The sequence below is a fragment of the Garra rufa genome, chromosome 10 (genome assembly GCF_049309525.1).
Source record: "Garra rufa chromosome 10, GarRuf1.0, whole genome shotgun sequence".
Classification (NCBI taxonomy): domain Eukaryota; kingdom Metazoa; phylum Chordata; class Actinopteri; order Cypriniformes; family Cyprinidae; genus Garra; species Garra rufa.
This window is the reverse complement of record NC_133370.1, coordinates 22073077-22093277: the sequence shown is the minus strand read 5'-3', so window position 1 is coordinate 22093277 and position 20201 is coordinate 22073077. Positions and strand designations below refer to the sequence as shown.

General features: G+C 34.0%; 1 protein-coding gene across 1 annotated transcript; it reads right to left on the bottom strand.

Moving 5' to 3' along the window:
* Window positions 1-145: 145 nt before the first annotated feature.
* On the bottom strand, window positions 146-16151 carry ralyl (RALY RNA binding protein like). Its single transcript, XM_073849289.1, has 8 exons — window positions 15893-16151; window positions 4692-4764; window positions 4532-4579; window positions 2543-2694; window positions 2187-2300; window positions 1166-1302; window positions 1005-1042; window positions 146-649 (listed from the first exon to the last, which is right to left on the bottom strand). The coding sequence occupies exons 1-7, from the start codon at window positions 16146-16148 to the stop codon at window positions 1010-1012; spliced, it is 813 nt and encodes a 270-aa protein (XP_073705390.1). The 5' UTR covers window positions 16149-16151; the 3' UTR covers window positions 146-649; window positions 1005-1009.
* Window positions 16152-20201: the final 4050 nt, after the last annotated feature.

Genomic DNA, 20201 nt, shown 5'->3' with positions numbered 1-20201 from the left:
AAACTGTGTCTTTAAAATTTGTTGAGCTGCCTATCTAGTGAGTATTTTGTGTTTTTTGAGTTGACTTACATTAATGCAAAATACCCCACAATCAGTGTTAAATACCCAAAAATCAAAAACCTGCTACAATTTATGTTTGGCCGATTTTATTTCACAAATGCGTCACACAATATTAAACACATAAAAATAATTTTACCACACTTTTCAGATGACTTGAATAACTGAATAAATAGTAGCTTAAATTCCTAATAATGGGTGAGACATAAATCATTGTATGATAGTTTACGTATACATGAAAGTGCATTCAATAAACATTATTTAAATATGTACATAATTATAATGTCCAAAAATCAAATGCACATACAATTAATTTTTTCATTTATTTATAAACCTTTATGACAATGACACCGAAGTTTATCACATTTGCTAGGTAAAATTAATTACATTAATTATTTTACATATTAAGTTATGGTTTCATACTTTTGTATTGTCTGACTATACATACGTATATGTATGTACATGTATAACCAGTTGAATGATGAAAAATACATATAAACAAAGAAATAAAGAAATAGACATGAAAGGGTAAACATTTCTATCTGGATGTCTTCCAAAAATAGTAAACTTGATGGGTGTTCTGGTCCCAGTCCTACAGAAAGATAAAATCAATAAAAAAAAAATATATATATTTTTTAAATATAGAAATATCACAGAATTGCTGTTCATGCTACACTATTATGTAATATGTTAAGTATTTTCCAAGAAACTGTTGGTTATACTGAATGTAGCAAAAGAGAGCTTTCAGTTTGCTTCATACTGAAGGTCAAATCGTTCGGTTCAGTGGCATTGTTTACATTCAGTGTACCAATATGGCAGAGTGATGACTTGTTGTAAAAACACTATTAAATTTTTCTTTCATGAAGAGCACAGAGGTAATATACTTTTTTGCTAATATCAATTAAAAAGAGAGAAGTATGTTAAATATAATGCGATGTGTTACAAACCTGGCTCAGTTGTCTACATCAGATATGTGGTTTTCTATCTGGGATTTAACACACACACAAGCACACACACATACAATTATATCCTATACAAGTGTATCTTGCTCATATATCAAAAAAAGCAAATGACATTTCAGATTCAGATGAGTTCAATGACAGCTCACCAGGTCACCATCAGCCCTGTCATTATATCCATCATCACCTTCATCAGTCACTTCCCAAGACCCTGCTTCTGGATCCACATCCTCTTCTGTCTCACTATAGAGAGATTGATAGGCCTTCTCATGCTTCCTGTGGGCTTCTACACAATATTGAGATCACGGACAGAAAGGGGAATGAGAAAATGAGATTAAAGTGCCAACAGCTACAGTAAATATTTAAAGAAAATTTACAAAAAAGCTATACTAAAAACCTGTTAATGCTCAATTCCTTACTCTCTATGGTAAAAATAACCGTAATAAATCCTTCTTTGTTCTTTTACTAAGTTTGTTAGTTATGTACATTATGGTTTTAAGTTACATCTTACATGTTGATAAATCAATGTGTATTGCATTACTTAGTGTTGTGTATGTTGTTTGTATTTACATGGATGACACTGTGGACCTTCTATTTCTCGGCTGGGATAGTTTAGAGTCCTCTGAAGCTGCATTTTTAACCTTCAATACATTGAGCACCATTGGAGTCCACTAAATGGAGAAAAATCCTGGAATGTTTTCCTCAAAAAACTTAATTTCTTTGCGACTGAAGAAAGAAAGATATGAATATCTTGGATGACGTGGAGGTGAGTAAATTATTCGGAAATTTTTATTCTGGAAGTGGAGTAAAAATAGTGCATGAAGATCAAGCACTTTAAGTACATTACAGAAGTGCACTTTTTTCGTCTGGGAGTGTAGTAAACTTTCAAGTAAATAAAACTAACACAGGTATTTGGATGTCTCCTCTCCTAGTACAAATTTGTGTGTGTGTGTGTGTGTGTGTGTGTGTGTGTGTGTGTGTGTGTGTGTGTGTGTGTGTGTGTGTGTGTGTGTGTGTGTGTGTGTGTGTGTGTGTGTGTGTGTGTGTGTGAGTGGGTGCTGTTTTCGATTTCCTGCACTGACATTGAAAGTGATGAAGACAAGTGTTTTTAATCTACCTCCTGCCAACATGGCCTCTACCCTGACAGCAATGTTCATTTCATCCTCTTACCTGCTTCTGCTAACTGCTTCTGTTCAATCTTCTCTAGCCTTCCCAGTAAGGAGTCGATCCTAATCTTTATCTGGGACAGTTCTTGCTTGATTGTCAGGAGCTGATCGGATTTCACTTCGATAAAAACAACCAAACAAACAAAAATGATGAGGATGAATTATAGCTCTTTGCTGTAGAATATTATTTACAGTTTTAAATAGTTATAGTTGACAGTAAATTATAGATGGTATATACAAGTCCAGATTATTAAAGTCACCTGATTACAGTTCTAGGGGCTAAAAACATGATAATGGAAATTGAAATGATATGACAAAAATAACTTTGAATGATGGACAAAAACATAGAGCATAAGGAACCTGATGACAGCGTTCTTATATAAGAAGAGCAGGTGAACATCTTTGGCTGGAAAGAGTTTTTTGTCCTTCGCGTTGATAGTGCAACCAAACGGGAATGCTTGATAGGTATAGCCCGATGGGATGGTGCTATCCTCCCATGAATGTCAAAAATCCTGAAGAGAAATATGTAAAATATTAGTTAAAAAAATAATTCAATCACTTAAAAGTGTATCACAGATTTATATTATCAAACATATTAAGCAGCACAACTGTTTTCAATATTGATTTCAATATTCTAATAATCTTTCAAAATATTACTGTTTTTAATGTATTTTTTAAATCAAAAATAAAGAAATACATTTTAAAAATGTGGAATTGAATCATTTACACTTTAAAGGGAACTCAGGTATTAAGACTTGTATGGCTTAATATTACGTTAATTATCCGGGGGCGTTTAGACTCTTTGTGGGGAAAATCGATGGTACGGCATCTGGTTTAAAGGAGTAGTTCACTTTCAGAACAAAAATTTAAAGATAATGTACCCACCCCCTTGTCATCCAAGATGTTCATGTCTTTCTTTCTTCAGTCGTAAAGGAATGATGTTTTTTGAGGAAAACATTTCAGGATTTCTCTCCATATAATGGACTTTTATGGTGCCACCGAGTTTGAACTTCCAAAATGCAGTTTAAATGCAGCTTCAAAGGGCTCTAAATTATCCCAGCCGAGGAAGAAGGGTCTTATCTAGCGAAACGATCGGTTATTTTCTAAAAACATTTACAATTTATATACTTTTTAATCTCTATAGAGAGTATACACAGAGCTAGACAAGACGAACATTTGAGGTTAAAAAGTATGTAAATTGTACTTTTTTTTAGAAAATAACCAGTTGTTTTGCAAGATAAGACCCTTCTTTCCTCAGATGTGATCGTTTGGAGTCCTTTGAAGCTGCATTTTGGAAGTTCAAACTCGGGGGCACCATAGAAGTCCATTATATGGAGACAAATCCTGAAATGTTTTCCTCAAAAAACAATTTCCTTACGACTGAAGAAAGAAAGACATGAACATCTTGGATGACAAGGGAGTGAGTATTATCTGTAAATTTTTGTTCTGAAAGTTAATTACTCCTTTAAGCCTATGCTTATATCCATCTCCACCTTATAAGCTCTTTCAGCAGCTGTGGTCATCGTGTCAGTATTTTTTATTAGCAGTAAAGTAGCAACAGGTAGCGCCAGTAGCTCACCGAGTGCAACCATTTTACATCATTGAAATAATGGCGGCCCTCATGGTCCAAAATATGGATTTTTTTAAATAACATAAATCTTTTGTGGGTTTTCTACTACATATTTCAGTAAGAGACATCATTTACATTTTAAGCCATAAAATACCAAAATAATACCCAGGGTTCCCTTTAAGCTAGATAATATAAAGAGATGAGAGAACATCTTAGTCTACATGCAAAAGAGACAGATCACTTTTTAGTCCCTCTCCCATGAGATAATGCCTGATGAGCATAATTAGCTTTTACTTGCATATTTTTAAATAACCACACTGAAGGAATTGTGCTCGTTAGCACACATATATTTTCCATGGAGATGTATAAAACTCAGCTCTGCCAAATGAGGAGTGAAAGCAAACACATGAAAATGTCAGAGGAAAGATGACCGGCGTGTCTGCGCCGCTCGGTTAACGACCCAGCAGCTTTCTGACATTCAGCTAATGTCTCACAGGAGAGGACTGCTCATCATTAGCCTGAGCAAAGGATCGAAGTTAAATCAATAAAATGACATTAATTAAGGTTATTAGGGGAAGCTCTTCCTCTACTTTTTAGCTTTTAATTTTTTCTTCACCTTATCTCAGTTTTTGGAAAAGGTCGTGCGAGACAAGGTGGATCTTAACTAAAAATGTAATTAACAAAAACACATTACAAAGAAAGGATTTTACCAATCCAACTACTAAACTACCAACGTGTTTCTTTGAAATGCATTAGCATAAGTGAATGCATATACGTACCTTGAATAGAAATCATCCCTGTAGAAATCATAATCAAATTCATAGCCACTTGAAAATAAATAAATAAAAAGATGAGAATGTTATTTCAATCTTTCCGTATCTGTCAATTACAATATATATATATATATATATTTTTTTTTTTTTAAATTAGGTGGCTCACCTATACAAAGAGAAATGTCTCTTGGATCCCACTTTTGGCCTGTAAGGACGTGGTTCTCCAGCCATGTTAATGTCTGTGAAAAGAGCAAAGAACATTGTACAAAAAACAGTATAGGTTTTCCATTTTAATCATAGCTTCCTTCAAAGAAATGACTAACAATGGCCGGTGAATATAATGGACTTAGAAAAGCCTCTGCGCCCTGAGAAAGTGCATAGGCATTATGCCACAGAATAAATGACTGATGGCTCTCATCTGTCTCATCAGAAAGAGAGATGCTATCAGAGCAACAGCCTCACTCAACACACACACACACACACACACACACACACACCGAGATGCACAATCACTCCTGAGTGCCTTTCAAGGTCACCCGGCACGTTATCCAGAAGGACGGGCTGCCTGAGTGCCTGACTAAATCACAATTCGGGGCTTTAAGACATTTACAAGCAATTTCAGCCTTCACTCTGATGAAGCACAAAACAAAGCACTAAATCTGTGAAGAAAAGTAGTGCACTTTCAGAGTTTAGATTAGTCTTTACCTGACTGAGCCAAATTCATTATGGAAGCATACAGACCTTTCAAATGGAGACAGTCACGCTCGGAATATATTTATGAGATTGAAGTTTCAAAACATTTGAATGAATATATTGGAAAATACATTCAAACGAAGCAATTGAGAAGGAGGAAAAACAGTTGATCAGGAAGATCAGGTTTGATTCATCCTCTTTAATTAGCCGTTTCTAATTAAAGCTAACCTTCTGCGATGAGAACGGACGTTTTCCATGGAAACATAATAATTAGTTTGACGTTAACGCAAGAGCTTTTTAAAAAAGAAGTTCTCCTCAAATTACTGTAATTACACTGACTTCAAGTGTTCGAGGTTCAAAGGATATCTTCAAGAGGTTGATGTTGGTTTGTAAAATGTTACACTTTCTACCCAACTGTTAGGTTGAGCCTGTTGGGTCAAATGCGAAGCGTGGGCTTTTTGCGTCCTCTACAGGAAGTTGTCAGTGCCACCTACATTTTATTTTATTTATAAAGTCTTTACTGTGCTGTAAATTATATTATTTTATTTATTATTTTACACAAAGCAACATACAGGTACGAGATGTCAGTCACAGTGTTCCCAAGTCCGCAGTTTTTCGCAGATTTTATCTACTTTAACACTGTTGCCGTGGGTCGTTTTTATGTCCGCAGGTTAAAATGACCCTATATAGCATAATAAAATTTGCATTTTCCCCCCCGGAACGCGGTTTTTACCGGGGGACCCCTCCTAAAACAGGGCTAGTTTTGAACTAGTTTTAAGCAGCAGTTGGACCGGGTTTGTTATGAAAACCTGGCAACCTTGGTTAGCCAGCTAAATGCATTTCCTGCGGTCGTTTCGCATAATGGAAACGCCTTTTGCTTTGCATGACATAAACTGATTTTATTTGTTATAATACTGAATTTATTTTATTTTGATGGTAAAATATGTTCTCTAATCTCAGTACTGTTTGTTTATGGGCAGGTTATGGAGTCAGTCACGGCTAAAAGCAGCCCATCAACGGCTCAGATTTCAACGACACACCGGCATAGGGATTACAGAAAACGGTTGAAAATACTTGAATTAAAATGTTACTTTTAAATGCTAACATTTTTTCTTTCGAAAATGCTTGTTAAACAAGTTATATTTAAACTTGTAAATATTTACATGTAATATTGTAAATTATGCTGTATTTCCCCAAATGAATATATCATTTTCTTATATTTTTTTCCATGGGTGTTCTTGCTCAATAATAAATGCTCATCTTTTGATTATTGCTGCTGCCTCTATAATTCTGTGTTTGATTTTTAATTTCCAGCCTATTTTAAGCCTGCAATACAGTCATTTTTAAATAATAGCTGACTTAAATAAAACAACCCAGGATGTTGGGTAAAAACATTTGGTCAAATAACCCACATTTTTTGTGTAGAGAAACATAAAGGGATATTTGATCCAAAAATGAAGATTCTGTCATCATTTTCTCACTGCAAACATTTGACCAACAAAAAAAAGTTGAATTGCAGAATCTGCAAAATGTTAACTATTTTACCAAAATAGGAGGGATCATACAAAATGCATGTTACTTTTTCATTTAGTACTGACATGAATAAAATATTTCACATAAAAGACATTTATATATATAGTCCACAAGAGAAAATAATAGCTAACTTATAAAAATGACCCTGTTCAAAAGTTTACATACACTTGATTCCTAATATTGTGTTGATACCCGAATGATCCGAGCTGATTTTTTGTTCTTGTTTTTTTTTTTTTTCAACAATGACTGTGTGATTTTAAGATGCATCCTTTCACACTGAGGGCAACTGAGGGACTCTATTACAGAAGGTTCAAACGCTCACTGATGCTCTAGAAGGAAAAACAATGCATTAAGAGCTGGGGGGTGAAAACCTTTTGAATTTGAAGATCAGGGTAAATTTAACTTATTTTGTCTTCTGGGGAACATCTTCTGAAGGTAGTACTAAATAAAAAAAATATGAAATTTAGTCAAAATAAGAAAAATGTACACATCCTCGTTCCATTCAAAAGTTTTCACCCCGGATCTTAATGCATCGTTTTTCCTTCTGGAGCATCAGTGAGTGTGTGAACCTTCTGTAATAGTTGCAGTTGCAGTTGCATATGCAGTTGTCCTCAGTGTGAAAAGATGGATCTCAAAATCATACAGTCATTGTTGGAAAGGGTTCAAATACACAGAAATGCTAAAAAAAACAAAGAATACGTGGGACCTGAAGGATTTTTCTGAAGAACAGCAGGCAGTTTAACTGTTCAGGACAAACAAGGGACTCATGAACAACTATCACTAAACAAAACAAAAAAACACAGCTGTGGATCATTCAGGTAACAACACACTATTAAGAATCAAATGTATGTACTTTTGAACAGGGTCATTTTTATAAATTCAACTATTATTTTCTCTTGTGGACTTTATGTAAACATCTTTTATGTTAATTATCTTTTTCAGGTCAGTACTAAATAAAAAATAACATGCAGTTTGTATGATCCCTCTTATTTTGGTAAAAGAATTAACATTTAGCAGATTCTGCAAGGTGTATGTAAACTTTTGACTTCAACTGTATTTCTAACCAATACTACTTTGAAAGCTTGTATATGGATGCTTGCAAATATCAGAAGGTTTAGTCTAATGCTAAGATAAGACTTTAATATTCTGCTCAAGTATTTCTAAGTTCTCAAATACTTCTAAGGTGAAGTAATCTGCATCAAAAGTTCATGAACTGGCTGGGGTCAAAAATTGTTCTAGTGTTTGATGTTCAAACGAAAGTCATCGTGCATTTGATCACAATGTTTTTTTGGTTGATGAATGTGACACAATGAACAGTTTATCTCTATTGATTTACATTTGGCAGACACAGCCATACATTTTTTTTAGTTCTTACATTCCCTGGCAAATCAAACCCTGGACGCAAATTCTCTACTTACAGGAACGACCTCATTGAGTCATTTTGACAACATTAATAGGGAAGCAAGTGATTTAAGTTCTCAATAATGATTTGTGAGATCTTAATAATGGTTCCTTGAGAGACAACACAATCCAAAACAGGCTGAATCATTCAACTCCTCCAATAATCAGTGGATGGTCCCATGACACGCCAGACATTTCACTCGATATGTGTTGACTATCTAAAATACCACCATATTTCAAACATGGAGCCATATCAATACTTTAATCTGAGTTTACCAACAGGCCTCCTCTACTCAGTATGCTGTTCTCTCAAAGGTCTGTCGGGCTAAGCGTAGAGAGAAGATTGGCATTTCTCTTAGTGATGACCTCTGCTTAATGTCAATGTGTCTATCTGTCAGCTTAAAAGAGTTTTCTGAGCGATTCATTTGACGAGACATAACTGAGGTCTAATGCCTAAACTTGTGCCTGAATGCCAAACTCTAAATGAAATATCTGTACTGATAAAGACTATAGACACCTGACTAAGCAAGAAACAACTTCAAGGACTTTCAAAGAAACTTTGCAGACATAGAAACACAATATTCATATAATTCTGTTTTAGCTAGTAGCCTATGAATATTATTCAGACACCTCTGGCATTTGTTGTCTCTCCTTCACTAATGAGTGTTTTCCACACATGACCTACTTATCAAACAACTCTTTCGCTTCCTTTATTCATTCCTTTGTGGCGTGATGTAATTCGGTGACTGATGCGTGCAATTGTCTGGAATGGTTTTGTTCACTTGAGGACATCATATCCATTTTCGGTGCCGCTCATTATCCCCGGAGTCTTGTTTGTGCACAGCTACAAAACTTTGCTTTCTAACTTTGATGTACCATCTTTGATTAGACACACACACAACATGGATGCTCATCATGTACAGATGCAACTCCCATGCAAAGTTTACAGCTTTTGGGATTTAGAAAACTGTTTCTGGACGTCTAATTACTAAGAAAAAGTATGAAAAAGTGAAAGGAGAGAATTCTACTCAAAGAGAAAAAAAAACACTGGTGTACTTCAATATGGAGAACACATACTGAACCCTCTGACAAAAATTAAAGGCAGGTTATCATTTCAGACAGATTACAACATTTTTTAACTTGTACAAGGTTCTTATGTTCTTTTCTTCCGTGTTTTTTTTTCAGCATGGCTGACCAAAAGGTTGTGGAAGGACAGAAAGAAAGAAGAAAATAATGAAAGAACGAAAGAATTGATTGTAAATAATATCATTTTATGATATTAATTATTATTGCATATTATTATATTAATTAATATAATATTTTAATATAGAGAAAAGTTTTTTTTCCTTTTCCTTTTTATCAGGAAGCATTGAAATGAACATTTTATTTAAGTCAAAAATATTTTTATTGTAAATAATATTATATTAATTATAATATTAAATAATATAATATTTTAATATAGAGAAAATGTATTTTAAAAATAGTATTTTAATATTTTTAAAATGTAACAACTATATTAAGTTGCAGTTATTTTTTTATATTATTTATTTTTTCGGCACGGCTGACCAAAAGGTTGTGGAAGGAAAGAAAGAAAGAAAGAAAGAAAGAAAGAAAGAAAGAAAGAAAGAAAGAAAGAAAGAAAGAAAGAAAGAAAGAAAGAAAGAAAGAAAGGATTTATAATCTTAAAAATATGTTTCATCTGACAGCATTAAAATTAACTTTTTATTCATGTAAAAAATATAATATTGTAAATAAAATATTTGATGATACTAATTATTATTGCATATTATTATTTAAGAAAGAAAGAAAGAAAATAATTTTTATTGTAAATAATATTATTTTATTATATTAATTATTATTGCATATTATTATATTAATTAATATAAAATTTTGATATAGAGAATTCTTTTCCTTACTAAAAGATCTAAATATGTTTCATCTGGAAACATTGAAATGAACATTTTAAGTCTAAAAATTGTATTGTATTGTAAATAATATGATATTAATTATATGATATTAAGTGATATTATAATATAAAATGTTGTATTCAAGTCAAAATATAATTTTATTGTAAATAATATTTGATGACATTAATTATTATTGCATATTATTATATTAAATAATATAATAATTTAATATAGAGAAAACATATTTAAAAAATAGTATTCTAATATTTTTTAAAGTGTAAAAACTATATTGGTTGCACCAAAAAAAAAGTGATTGTTTGTTTTTATTTTACTAAAATGTCAAAATATGTTTCATCTGGGAGCATTAAAATTAAAATTAAAATAAAATTAAAATAAATTGAACTTAATATTTCCAAAGTGTAAAAACTATATTAGGTTGCACCAATTTTTTTACTTAAGTAATTTTTCATGTTTCATCTGGCAGCATTAAAATTAACTTTTTATTCAAGTAAAACATATTTCTATTGTAAAAACTATTATTTTATTATATGAATTATTATTGCATAATATAATATTAAAAAATATAATATTTTAATATACAGCAAAGGTATTTAAAAAATAGTAACTTAATATTTCCAAAGTGTAAAAACTACATTTTGTTGTCCCAATTTTTTAACTTAAGTAATTTTTTCATGTTTCATCTGGCAACATTAAAATTAACTTTTTATTCAAGTAAAACATATTTCTATTGTAAAAACTATTATTTTATTATATGAATTATTATTGCATAATATAATATTTAAAAATATAATATTTTAATATACAGCAAAGGTATTTAAAAAAATAGTAACTTAATATTTCCAAAGTGTAAAAACAACATTAGGCTGCACCATTTTTTTTACTTAAGTAATTTTTCATGTTTCATCTGGCAGCATTAAAATGAACCCTTCAAGTCAAAAATATTTTATTGTAAAAAACTGCATTAATTAATATAATATTTAATATAGAGAAAATATTTTTTAATAGTATTTTAATATTTTTAAGTGAATTTTGAATTTTCCTTTTTTTTTTTTTTTACTAAAAAGTCATTTGACATCAAGTACAGTAGAAATATAAGTACATTTGGTTACTTGTCATTTAGAAGATGCTTTCCACAGGAGTTTTCCTGCACTTAATTACAAATAAATGTTTCATATGAACATTTTGATTCCATTTATTAAATGTATTTATTAATTATTAATTAACAGATTTAAAATATTAAACAAGAAAAACAGTCCTATAATATTAACATTTCCTAAAAACATTAATTTTAATTTACAAAACTGCAAAAGTATTATTATACATATTTACATATTATTGATTCTGATACAAATCAAGTTTTAAAAGCACTTAAAATTTGTCTGTAAAATACTTACATCTCTGATTCCGCTTCCCTTTATGCATTGTCCTTCTGTACATGTCCATCAGGTTGTGCATACTATATTTTGAGAATAAATGATTCCCTTCCCTTGAACTCACTTCACCGTAGTGTCACTGTGAGAGACTGACTGAATAGAGTTCAGCGTACAGGCATGCACCGCTCCAGACCGTACCACTCACACATAACGGGGGTGTTGACAAATATGACACACAAAAAAAGCAAAACAATTATAATTTACTAATCAGGACCTAATAAATACTGCACTTTTGAATCAATAAAAAACTAATTTAATAAATAATCTACCATATGTATTGTATCAGAAAACAAGCTTTCACAAACATGTACAGTATGTACTAATGTATGGTTAGTATAAATATATCTATATCAACAGTAGATGCAGTTTATACTGTTGTCTCAGATTGTCTCTGATCTTAGATCATATTATACACATCAAACGAACAGCATCCCACAGCTGCTGTCGTTCATTTGAAAATTCTTGGTAGTTATTGACATTATAAGCCCGGAGGCTATTCATGCAGGAATATGCTTTTTCCTTTGAAATAAAGACAGGCTGTAAAATTGAAGACATTGTGATGCCTTCATATCTGTCAGAGGATTTCAGATATAGAAAAACTAATTATAGTGACATGAATACACACACACACACACACACCTGCTGTGACACTGATATTCTTATAAAGCTTCTTAAGACAATTCAATTCAATTCAATTCAAGTTTATTTGTATAGCGCTTTTCACAATACGAATCGTTGCAAAGCGCTGTACAAAAGTTTAGGCTACTACAATATATTTAGTAATTTTAGTATTTAGTGGTGAATACTGTATGTCAAGTCGATGTACATATGATATAAATGTTAAAATCAGTAACTGTGTAATCAAACAGATGATGAACACTAATTGCAATGATTATGTGCTGTGATCAAACTTGTAAGAAAATTATGTAGTGCTGTATGTTGTTTCAAGGCTGGCATCATCTGCGGTCCTCTGAGGGGTCGGCATCATCTCTTCTTCTGAATCCAGACTGAATCTTGTGTAAATCCTAGTTACCACGGGATGGAAATCCCGTGGCAGAAACAGAGAAACAAATAGAGAAATAATTAGCGTAGCTGCTGTTCCAACTTCCAACCAAACAAAAATGATGTGTTTAGCCCAAGCCGAAGAATATTAATGTGCATTTGATCAGATGTAACTGAAGTACAACGTTATGAGATACATTATGTGAATGCTTGGCTAAAGAGATGAGTCTTTAATCTAGATTTAAACATAGAGAGTGTGTCTGAACCCCGAACGTTATCAGGAAGGCTATTCCAGAGTTTGGGACCCAAATGAGAAAAGGCTCTCCCTCCTTTAGTGGACTTTGCTATCCTAGGTACTACTAAAAGTCCAGAGTTTTGCGACCTTAGGGAGCGTGAGGGATTGTAGCGTAGTAGGAGACTAGTTAGGTATGCAGGAGCTAAACCATTAAGGGCCTTAAAGGTAAGAAGTAATATTTTGTAAGTGATACGGAACCTAATAGGTAGCCAGTGTAGAGACTGTAAAACTGGGGTAATATGATCATATTTTCTTGATCTGGTAAGGACTCTAGCAGCTGCATTTTGGACTACCTGTAGCTTATTTATTGAAGAAGCAGGACAACCACCTAGTAGTGCATTACAATAGTCCAGTCTAGACGTCATGAATGCATGAACTAACTTTTCTGCATCAGAAACAGGTAACATGTTCCGTAGCTTAGCAATGTTTCTAAGATGGAAGAATGCTGTTTTAGTAACATAGGAAATATGATTTTCAAAAGACAGGTTGCTGTCTAATATAACACCCAGATTTTTGACTGTAGAGGAAACAACAGTACATCCGTCTAATTGCAAGTTGTAGTTTAGGAGATTCTGTGTACTCTTTTTTGGTCCAATAAGTAATATCTCAGTCTTATCTGAATTTAACAGTAGAAAATTATTGGTCATCCAGTCTTTCACATTTTTAACACACTCTGTTAACTTTGCTAAGTTAGAAGTTTCATCTGGTCTTGTTGAAATATATAGTTGAGTGTCATCAGCATAACAATGGAAACTAATCCCATATTTCCTAATAATATTACCAAGGGGTAACATGTAAATTGAAAATAGTAGAGGACCTAGGACAGATCCTTGTGGCACTCCATACTTTACTGGTGTTAGCTGCGATGACTCCCCATTTAAATACACAAAGTGATAGCGATCGGACAGGTATGATCTGAACCATCTTAATGCCTGCCCTTGAATACCTGTATAGTTTTGTAATCGATCTATGAGTATTTCATGATCTATAGTGTCGAACGCAGCACTAAGATCAAGTAAAACTAGCAATGAGACGCAGCCTTGATCTGCCGCAAGTAGCAAGTCGTTTGTGATTTTTACAAGTGCAGTTTCTGTGCTATGATGGGGCCTGAAACCTGACTGAAATTCTTCAAAGATATTATTATTTTGCAAGAAGGAGCACAATTGAGCAGACACAACTTTTTCTAGAATTTTAGACATAAATGGAAGATTAGAAATGGGTCTGTAATTTGCCAGTTCACTAGGGTCTAGCTGTGGTTTCTTAATAAGAGGTTTAATAACTGCTAGTTTGAATGGTTTTGGGACATGACCTAAAGATAATGATGAGTTAACAATATTAAGAAGCGGTACTTCTGCTACAGGTAACAACTCTTTTAGTAATTTAGTGGGTACAGGATCTAATAGGCATGTTGTTGGTTTAGATGTGGTGATAAGTTTATTTAATTCTTTCTGTTCTATAGTTGTAAAGCACTGCAGTTTTTCTTCCGGTGTAATGACTAATGTTGAAGTATCAGTTGCAGTAGTAACTATATTTGTTATTGTATTTCTAATGTTGTCTATTTTATCAGTAAAGAAATTCATAAAGACATTACTATTAAACTGTGCAGGAATATTCAGGTCAGGAGGTGTTTGGTTATTTGTTAATCTAGCCACTGTGCTAAATAAAAACCTTGGATTGTTTTGGTTTTTTTCTATGAGTTGGTGGATATACTCGGCTCTAGCAGCTTTTAAAGCCCGTCTATAGCTGGACATACTGTTTTTCCACGCAATTTTAAAAACTTCTAAGTTAGTTTTTCTCCATTTACGCTCAAGATTACGAGTTTCTTTTTTTAGAGAATGGGTATTACTGTTGTACCATGGCGCAGTACGTTTTTCTCTAACCTTTTTTAAGACAAGCTAAAGAAAATAATGATTGGAAGATTGTCAAGTCTTATACTGAGATCTGGGAGATTTTAAATTGTCCTGTTCAGACTAGTACTCTTTCTGAAGCTTATATAAATTATAAGTTTGAACAATATGGTTTATTCATAGGTGTTCTTCAAATATTCACAAATATCAGATGCTGCTTTTTATGAGACTTCAGTATTCTTCTGGAGTGCTTTTACGTTCTGCTATACTTTAGAGTAAAAGCAATCTGCATGAATTGAGCCGGGTCAAGAGTTATGAATAAATCCTCTACAATCAGCATTTGTTAGGATTCGTCTTTTCCACCGCAGTGCCATGGATGTCTAAGGTATATTTATATTGCCATCTAGTGGTTGTCATTGGTCTATTTTCAATCAGTAAAATGACTTTTAGAGCTTTTGAAACACTACAAAAATTGCATAATATTGAATGAGACTGCCTAATAAGATGCACTTATTAAAAACAGACTTTCTTCTCCAATGCACTATTTGTAATATATATATATTGTTTTCAGCAATATGGTTCATGCAGTTTTACCTGTACTTCCTCTTGCCAACATAGGGGGGCAATAAAACACTGCATATATATATATATATATATATATATATATATATATATATATATATATATATATATATATATATATATATATATATATAATTATATTAAAATGAGGAGCAGTGATTTCCCAAACTGACAAGCTGGAAAGTGCCCCAAACCACCTAAAACCGTCTAAAGCCATTAAAATACTAAATAATTTCATCAAAATATTATTTGTGAAATTAAACAAAATATTTTGCTGGGTACAAAGAAAGATCAAGTCATCTGAAAAAAGAAAGAAAGAAATTTAGTTTTAAAAAAAGTAACAGTAACCTAAAATAAAATCAGTCCAGCACAAAAGACCCACTGGAGTTTAACTCAAACCACAGCTGCAACAGGGACAGCAGGAGTTTCATTTTTAATAAAGGATGATGAATATTTACCAGGTAGCCATGGGAACGGCCATGACCTAAGATCAACTGTCTCTGTGTCTGTGGATTTCACATCTTTCTTTCCTTTTCTCATTTTCTCCTGCTCTGCTTTTTTTCTACCTTCTTCCTCGTTGTCATTAAAATCACTGTCACCTATTTGAGTCCAGTCATTTACACAAATAATGAAGAGAAATAAATTTCACTTACCTAAGGTCTGTCCAGCCAGCACCCTGGTGTTCTCACCAGCCACAGCGGATCGGGCGTTCCTCTCGCAGGCGTACTGGACGAAAGCAAAGCCCTTGTGGACAGAGCAGCCGGTGATCTTCCCATACTTGGCAAAAATGATCTCAATGTCAGTTTTCTTGACCACAGCAGTGTTGAGGTTACCAATGAACACTCTTGAATTCAGAGAGCGAGGATCTGTCTTGTTTGTTATATTGCTGGTTTGAGTTTTCCCAGTCATCCTTCTCAGGATGTCCTGAAACAACATAAAAACAATTATCAAAGGAAACAATTTGAAACCTTAACATCAATACAACACAAAGAACTAGAACTATGTGCCTGACAGAGTTTCATGACAGACTTTTTATGTAATTTTGTGTATTTTTTTTTTTTTTGACTTTGTAGCCCCCTACAGTTGAGTGTAATTTACTGTCATAAATACATCACTGCTCTTTTCGTGTAATTTCTTACCGGCTCACCAAATTTACATAGCCTACTGCTGGAATAGATGTTTGGGGAAGCGTTCAGTAGGGGTTCAATCTTCAACTGGCTGGCAGGAGCCGCCACTGACAGGTCATGTGACCTGTCAGTGGCTGGTGGCAGCTGCCAGTCTGTCTGTCAGTGGCTGGTGGCAGCTGCCAGTCTGATTCTGGCAGGTCACGTGACCTGCCAGTGGCGGCCTGGTAGCTGGCACTGGCAGTCCAATGGTTTTAGATCTGTGAGTGTAACACCTTCTCTGTCACTCTGGCTGCAAGGAAATACAGTATTTTATTGTTATGAACGTATTTTTATGACTTTGTTCTTTTGTATGATTGACCTTTTAGTTATTTTTCCATAATTAAAGCAGTCAAATTAACTTGATCACGACTGGTTGCTTACTGACGCTTCGCTTAAACTTGGAGCGCTCTTACGGCCGTCTGAGCTGCCAGTGGAAGTGATAATAAGCTGCCAGTTGAAAGCATGGCCATTTAAACACTTTATTAATAATAAAACTCAATAAAATGTGGATAAATTAAAAGACTAGACCCATAAGAATATATTAACGATCATGAAATAATATATTTCCTTGTAGCAAGAGTGGTAGAAAACGCGTTTCCTCGGAGCGCTCTCGCAGCTGAGCTACCAGTGGAAGCGACAATAAGCTGCCAGTTGAAACCACGGCCATTTAAACACTTTATTCGTAAGCAACCTCCATAAAACGTCGGCACATTAAAAGACTATACCCATGAAATAATATTAATGATCGTTAAATAATATACACAAGACACACACACGCACACAAAAGTACAAACAACATATCCTTTCTCAATTACACCAAAAAGAAAAAAATACATGACAGTCGGTTTAAAGATAAAAACATGAAAGACTAATTAGTTTAAATTTGAAGCAAAAAAAAAAAAAAAATGGAATGAGTGCGAATCAATTGCGGCTGGTTGAGCGTCCAGAGAAGCATCAGTAAGCAACCAGTCGTGATCACAGTAATTTGACTGATTTATTTACCTGGGGAACAAAATCTAAAACGTCAATCATACAAATGAATAGAGTCATAAGAATATATTTATAATATTAACATAATGTATTTTTATGCAGTGAGTGTGATAGGAAACGCGTTATATTCGCTGGTCAGCGGCGGCTGGCTAGTTGAACGTGACTGACGGGTCACGTGACCTTGACCTTGGAACGAGGAAACGGAGCGCTCTTGCGGTTGGCTGACTAAGCGACCAGTAGAAGTGGCATTAACCAACCAGTAGGAATCACCGCCATTTAAACACTTTAATCGCGCTAAAAATAAAGAACTGAACAGGTTCACAATAAGAATCAAGCACAAAACACAAAATCCGCCGAAAATCTGTTGTTGCTGAAACTTGCTGAGGCATACTGCCAGCTGGCAGCTGCCAGTCAGCCCGCCACTGACAGGTCACGTGACGTACCAGAATCAGACTGGTAGCTGCCACCATAGACATAAGGTGTGTTCGGACTTGAAGTAGTGCATGCCGGTTAGAAATTTTGTCCGACTTGAACCGGCGCCGACGCCACGTGACGTTCACGTGTGGCATCAAAGTAACGCGAGAGCGTTTCGAGAACAGCCGGCTTGCTCAGCCAGCGCAACATTTCAGAAGGGACTGCGCCAGGCTGTGATGACGTCACAGCTTCTCATGATTGGCCACATTCACCACATGACGATGATCACGCGTGTTTCGTGCATAACAAATCAATTTGGATGCCATTTCGTAAATAGTTTACGATCTTTTGACTGCAGTACATTTTATTCCCTTAAATTCTTTATATTGGATTTGTGCATAAGTTTATTATTGTACTTTTTTCATACAGACCACTTATAGTATTCAGCTGCATATTTAAGTAATATTTTTAATGGAATAACTAAAATGTCACAGACATTTAATCTAATGTGGTCAACATTGATTGATGCTGAAATCTGTAGTTGCTACTTCACTTGCATGTGCTGCATTTCTTCCAACAAAAAAAGGTATTTCTATAGCTTCCAGTTCATCTGCAATAAAGTAGGCAAACGCCACGTGATCTGCCATGTTTGAAGGAGCAACGAGATCTCCAACTTGTCCGACTTGACGGCTCCGTTTTCAGCTCCTCCCTGACTGCTTTCGGCTAATCTCGCCGATCGGTCTGCGCAGCGCAGCATGAGCTCGAATACACCTATATATAGAGAGTAGACGCCCCATCGACCGATACTCCCTACTGGCGCTGACGAGACGTGAGGCTGCCATCTTGGACCGGTCACCCGCTCCATTCAGTGTAATCTGTTTGGCAGGTGTAACGAGCTGTCAGCGCACTGTACTGAACTGATTTTCACGCGTTTGTTTTTTTGCTGCAAAGGTCATAAATATAATTCATTACATTAAATATAATTCAGTTTAATTAGAATTTTGTTATGCGCAACAAGACTTAAGTGTCTTGCTTCCGGTTTAAGCGTTTTGCATAAGGTTTGTTAAAGTAGATACAAAGATGTTCATAACCAATGTCTATCACATATGCGGATTCATATCTAAAAGTTTATTTTTATTTTTACTCTTTTTACTAATATTTAGATACAAAAATTGAATAGCTAAATTAAATTAACTGATTACCTTAAAAGTCCATAGATATCTATGGAAGCATGTTTCTGTCACTGAATAAAAAATTAAAAAAGGTAATTGCGACTTTTTTCTCACAATTCCGACTTTTTTCTCAGAATTGCATGATACAAACTCGCAATTCTAACTTTTTTTCTCGCAATTGCAAGTTTGTAGCTCGCAATTCTCACTCTTTGTTTCAGAATTGAGAAAAAAATGAGTTATAAAGTCCAATTTTGAGGGGGAAAAAAGACTGATGTTCTCAGAATTTTGAGTTTATTTCTCCCAATTCTGTCTTAGCAACTTGCAATTCTAAGAAAAAAATTCACAATTGCGAGATATGAACTCGCAATTCTGAGAAAAAGTCACAATTCATATTTCACAATTTTGACTTTATTTCTCAAAATTGCAAGTTTGTCTCGCAATTCTCATTTTATAACTCGCAATTGCCAATTTATATTACGTAATTCTGAGAAAAAAGTCACAATTGCGAAATTTACTCGCAATTCTGTCAGAAATGTGAGTTCATGTCTCGCAATTATGACTTTATAACCCACAATTGCCAGTTTATATCACGCACTTCTGAGAAAAAAAGTCATAATTGCGAGATACCTACTTACAAATCTAAGAAAAAAGTCACAATTGCGAAATTTAAACTCGCAATTCTGAGAAAAAAAGAAATGTGAGTCCATGTCTCGCAATTCTGACTTTATAACTCGAAATTGCCAGTTTATATCACGCAATTCTGAGAAAAAAGTCACAATTGCGAGATATAAACTCGCAATTCTGAAAAAAAAAGAAATGTGAGTTCATGTCTCGCAATTCTGACTTTATAACTCGAAATTGCCAGTTTTTATCACGCAATTCTGAGAAAAAAGTCACAACTGCGAGATATGAACTCGCAATTCTAAGAAAAAGTCACAATTGTGAGATATAAACTCGCAATTCTGAGAAAAAAGTCAGAAATGTGAGTTCACGTATCGCAATTCTGACTTTATAACTCACAATTGCCAGTTTATATCATGCACTACTGAGAAAAAAGTCACAATTGTGAGATATGAACTCGCAATTCTAAGAAAAAGTCAGAATTATGAGTTTATGTCTCGCAATTCTGACTTTATAACTCGCCATTGTGAGTTTATATCTTATAATTCTAAATTTGTATAACGCAGCTCTGAGAAAAAAGTTATTCAGTGGCGGAAATG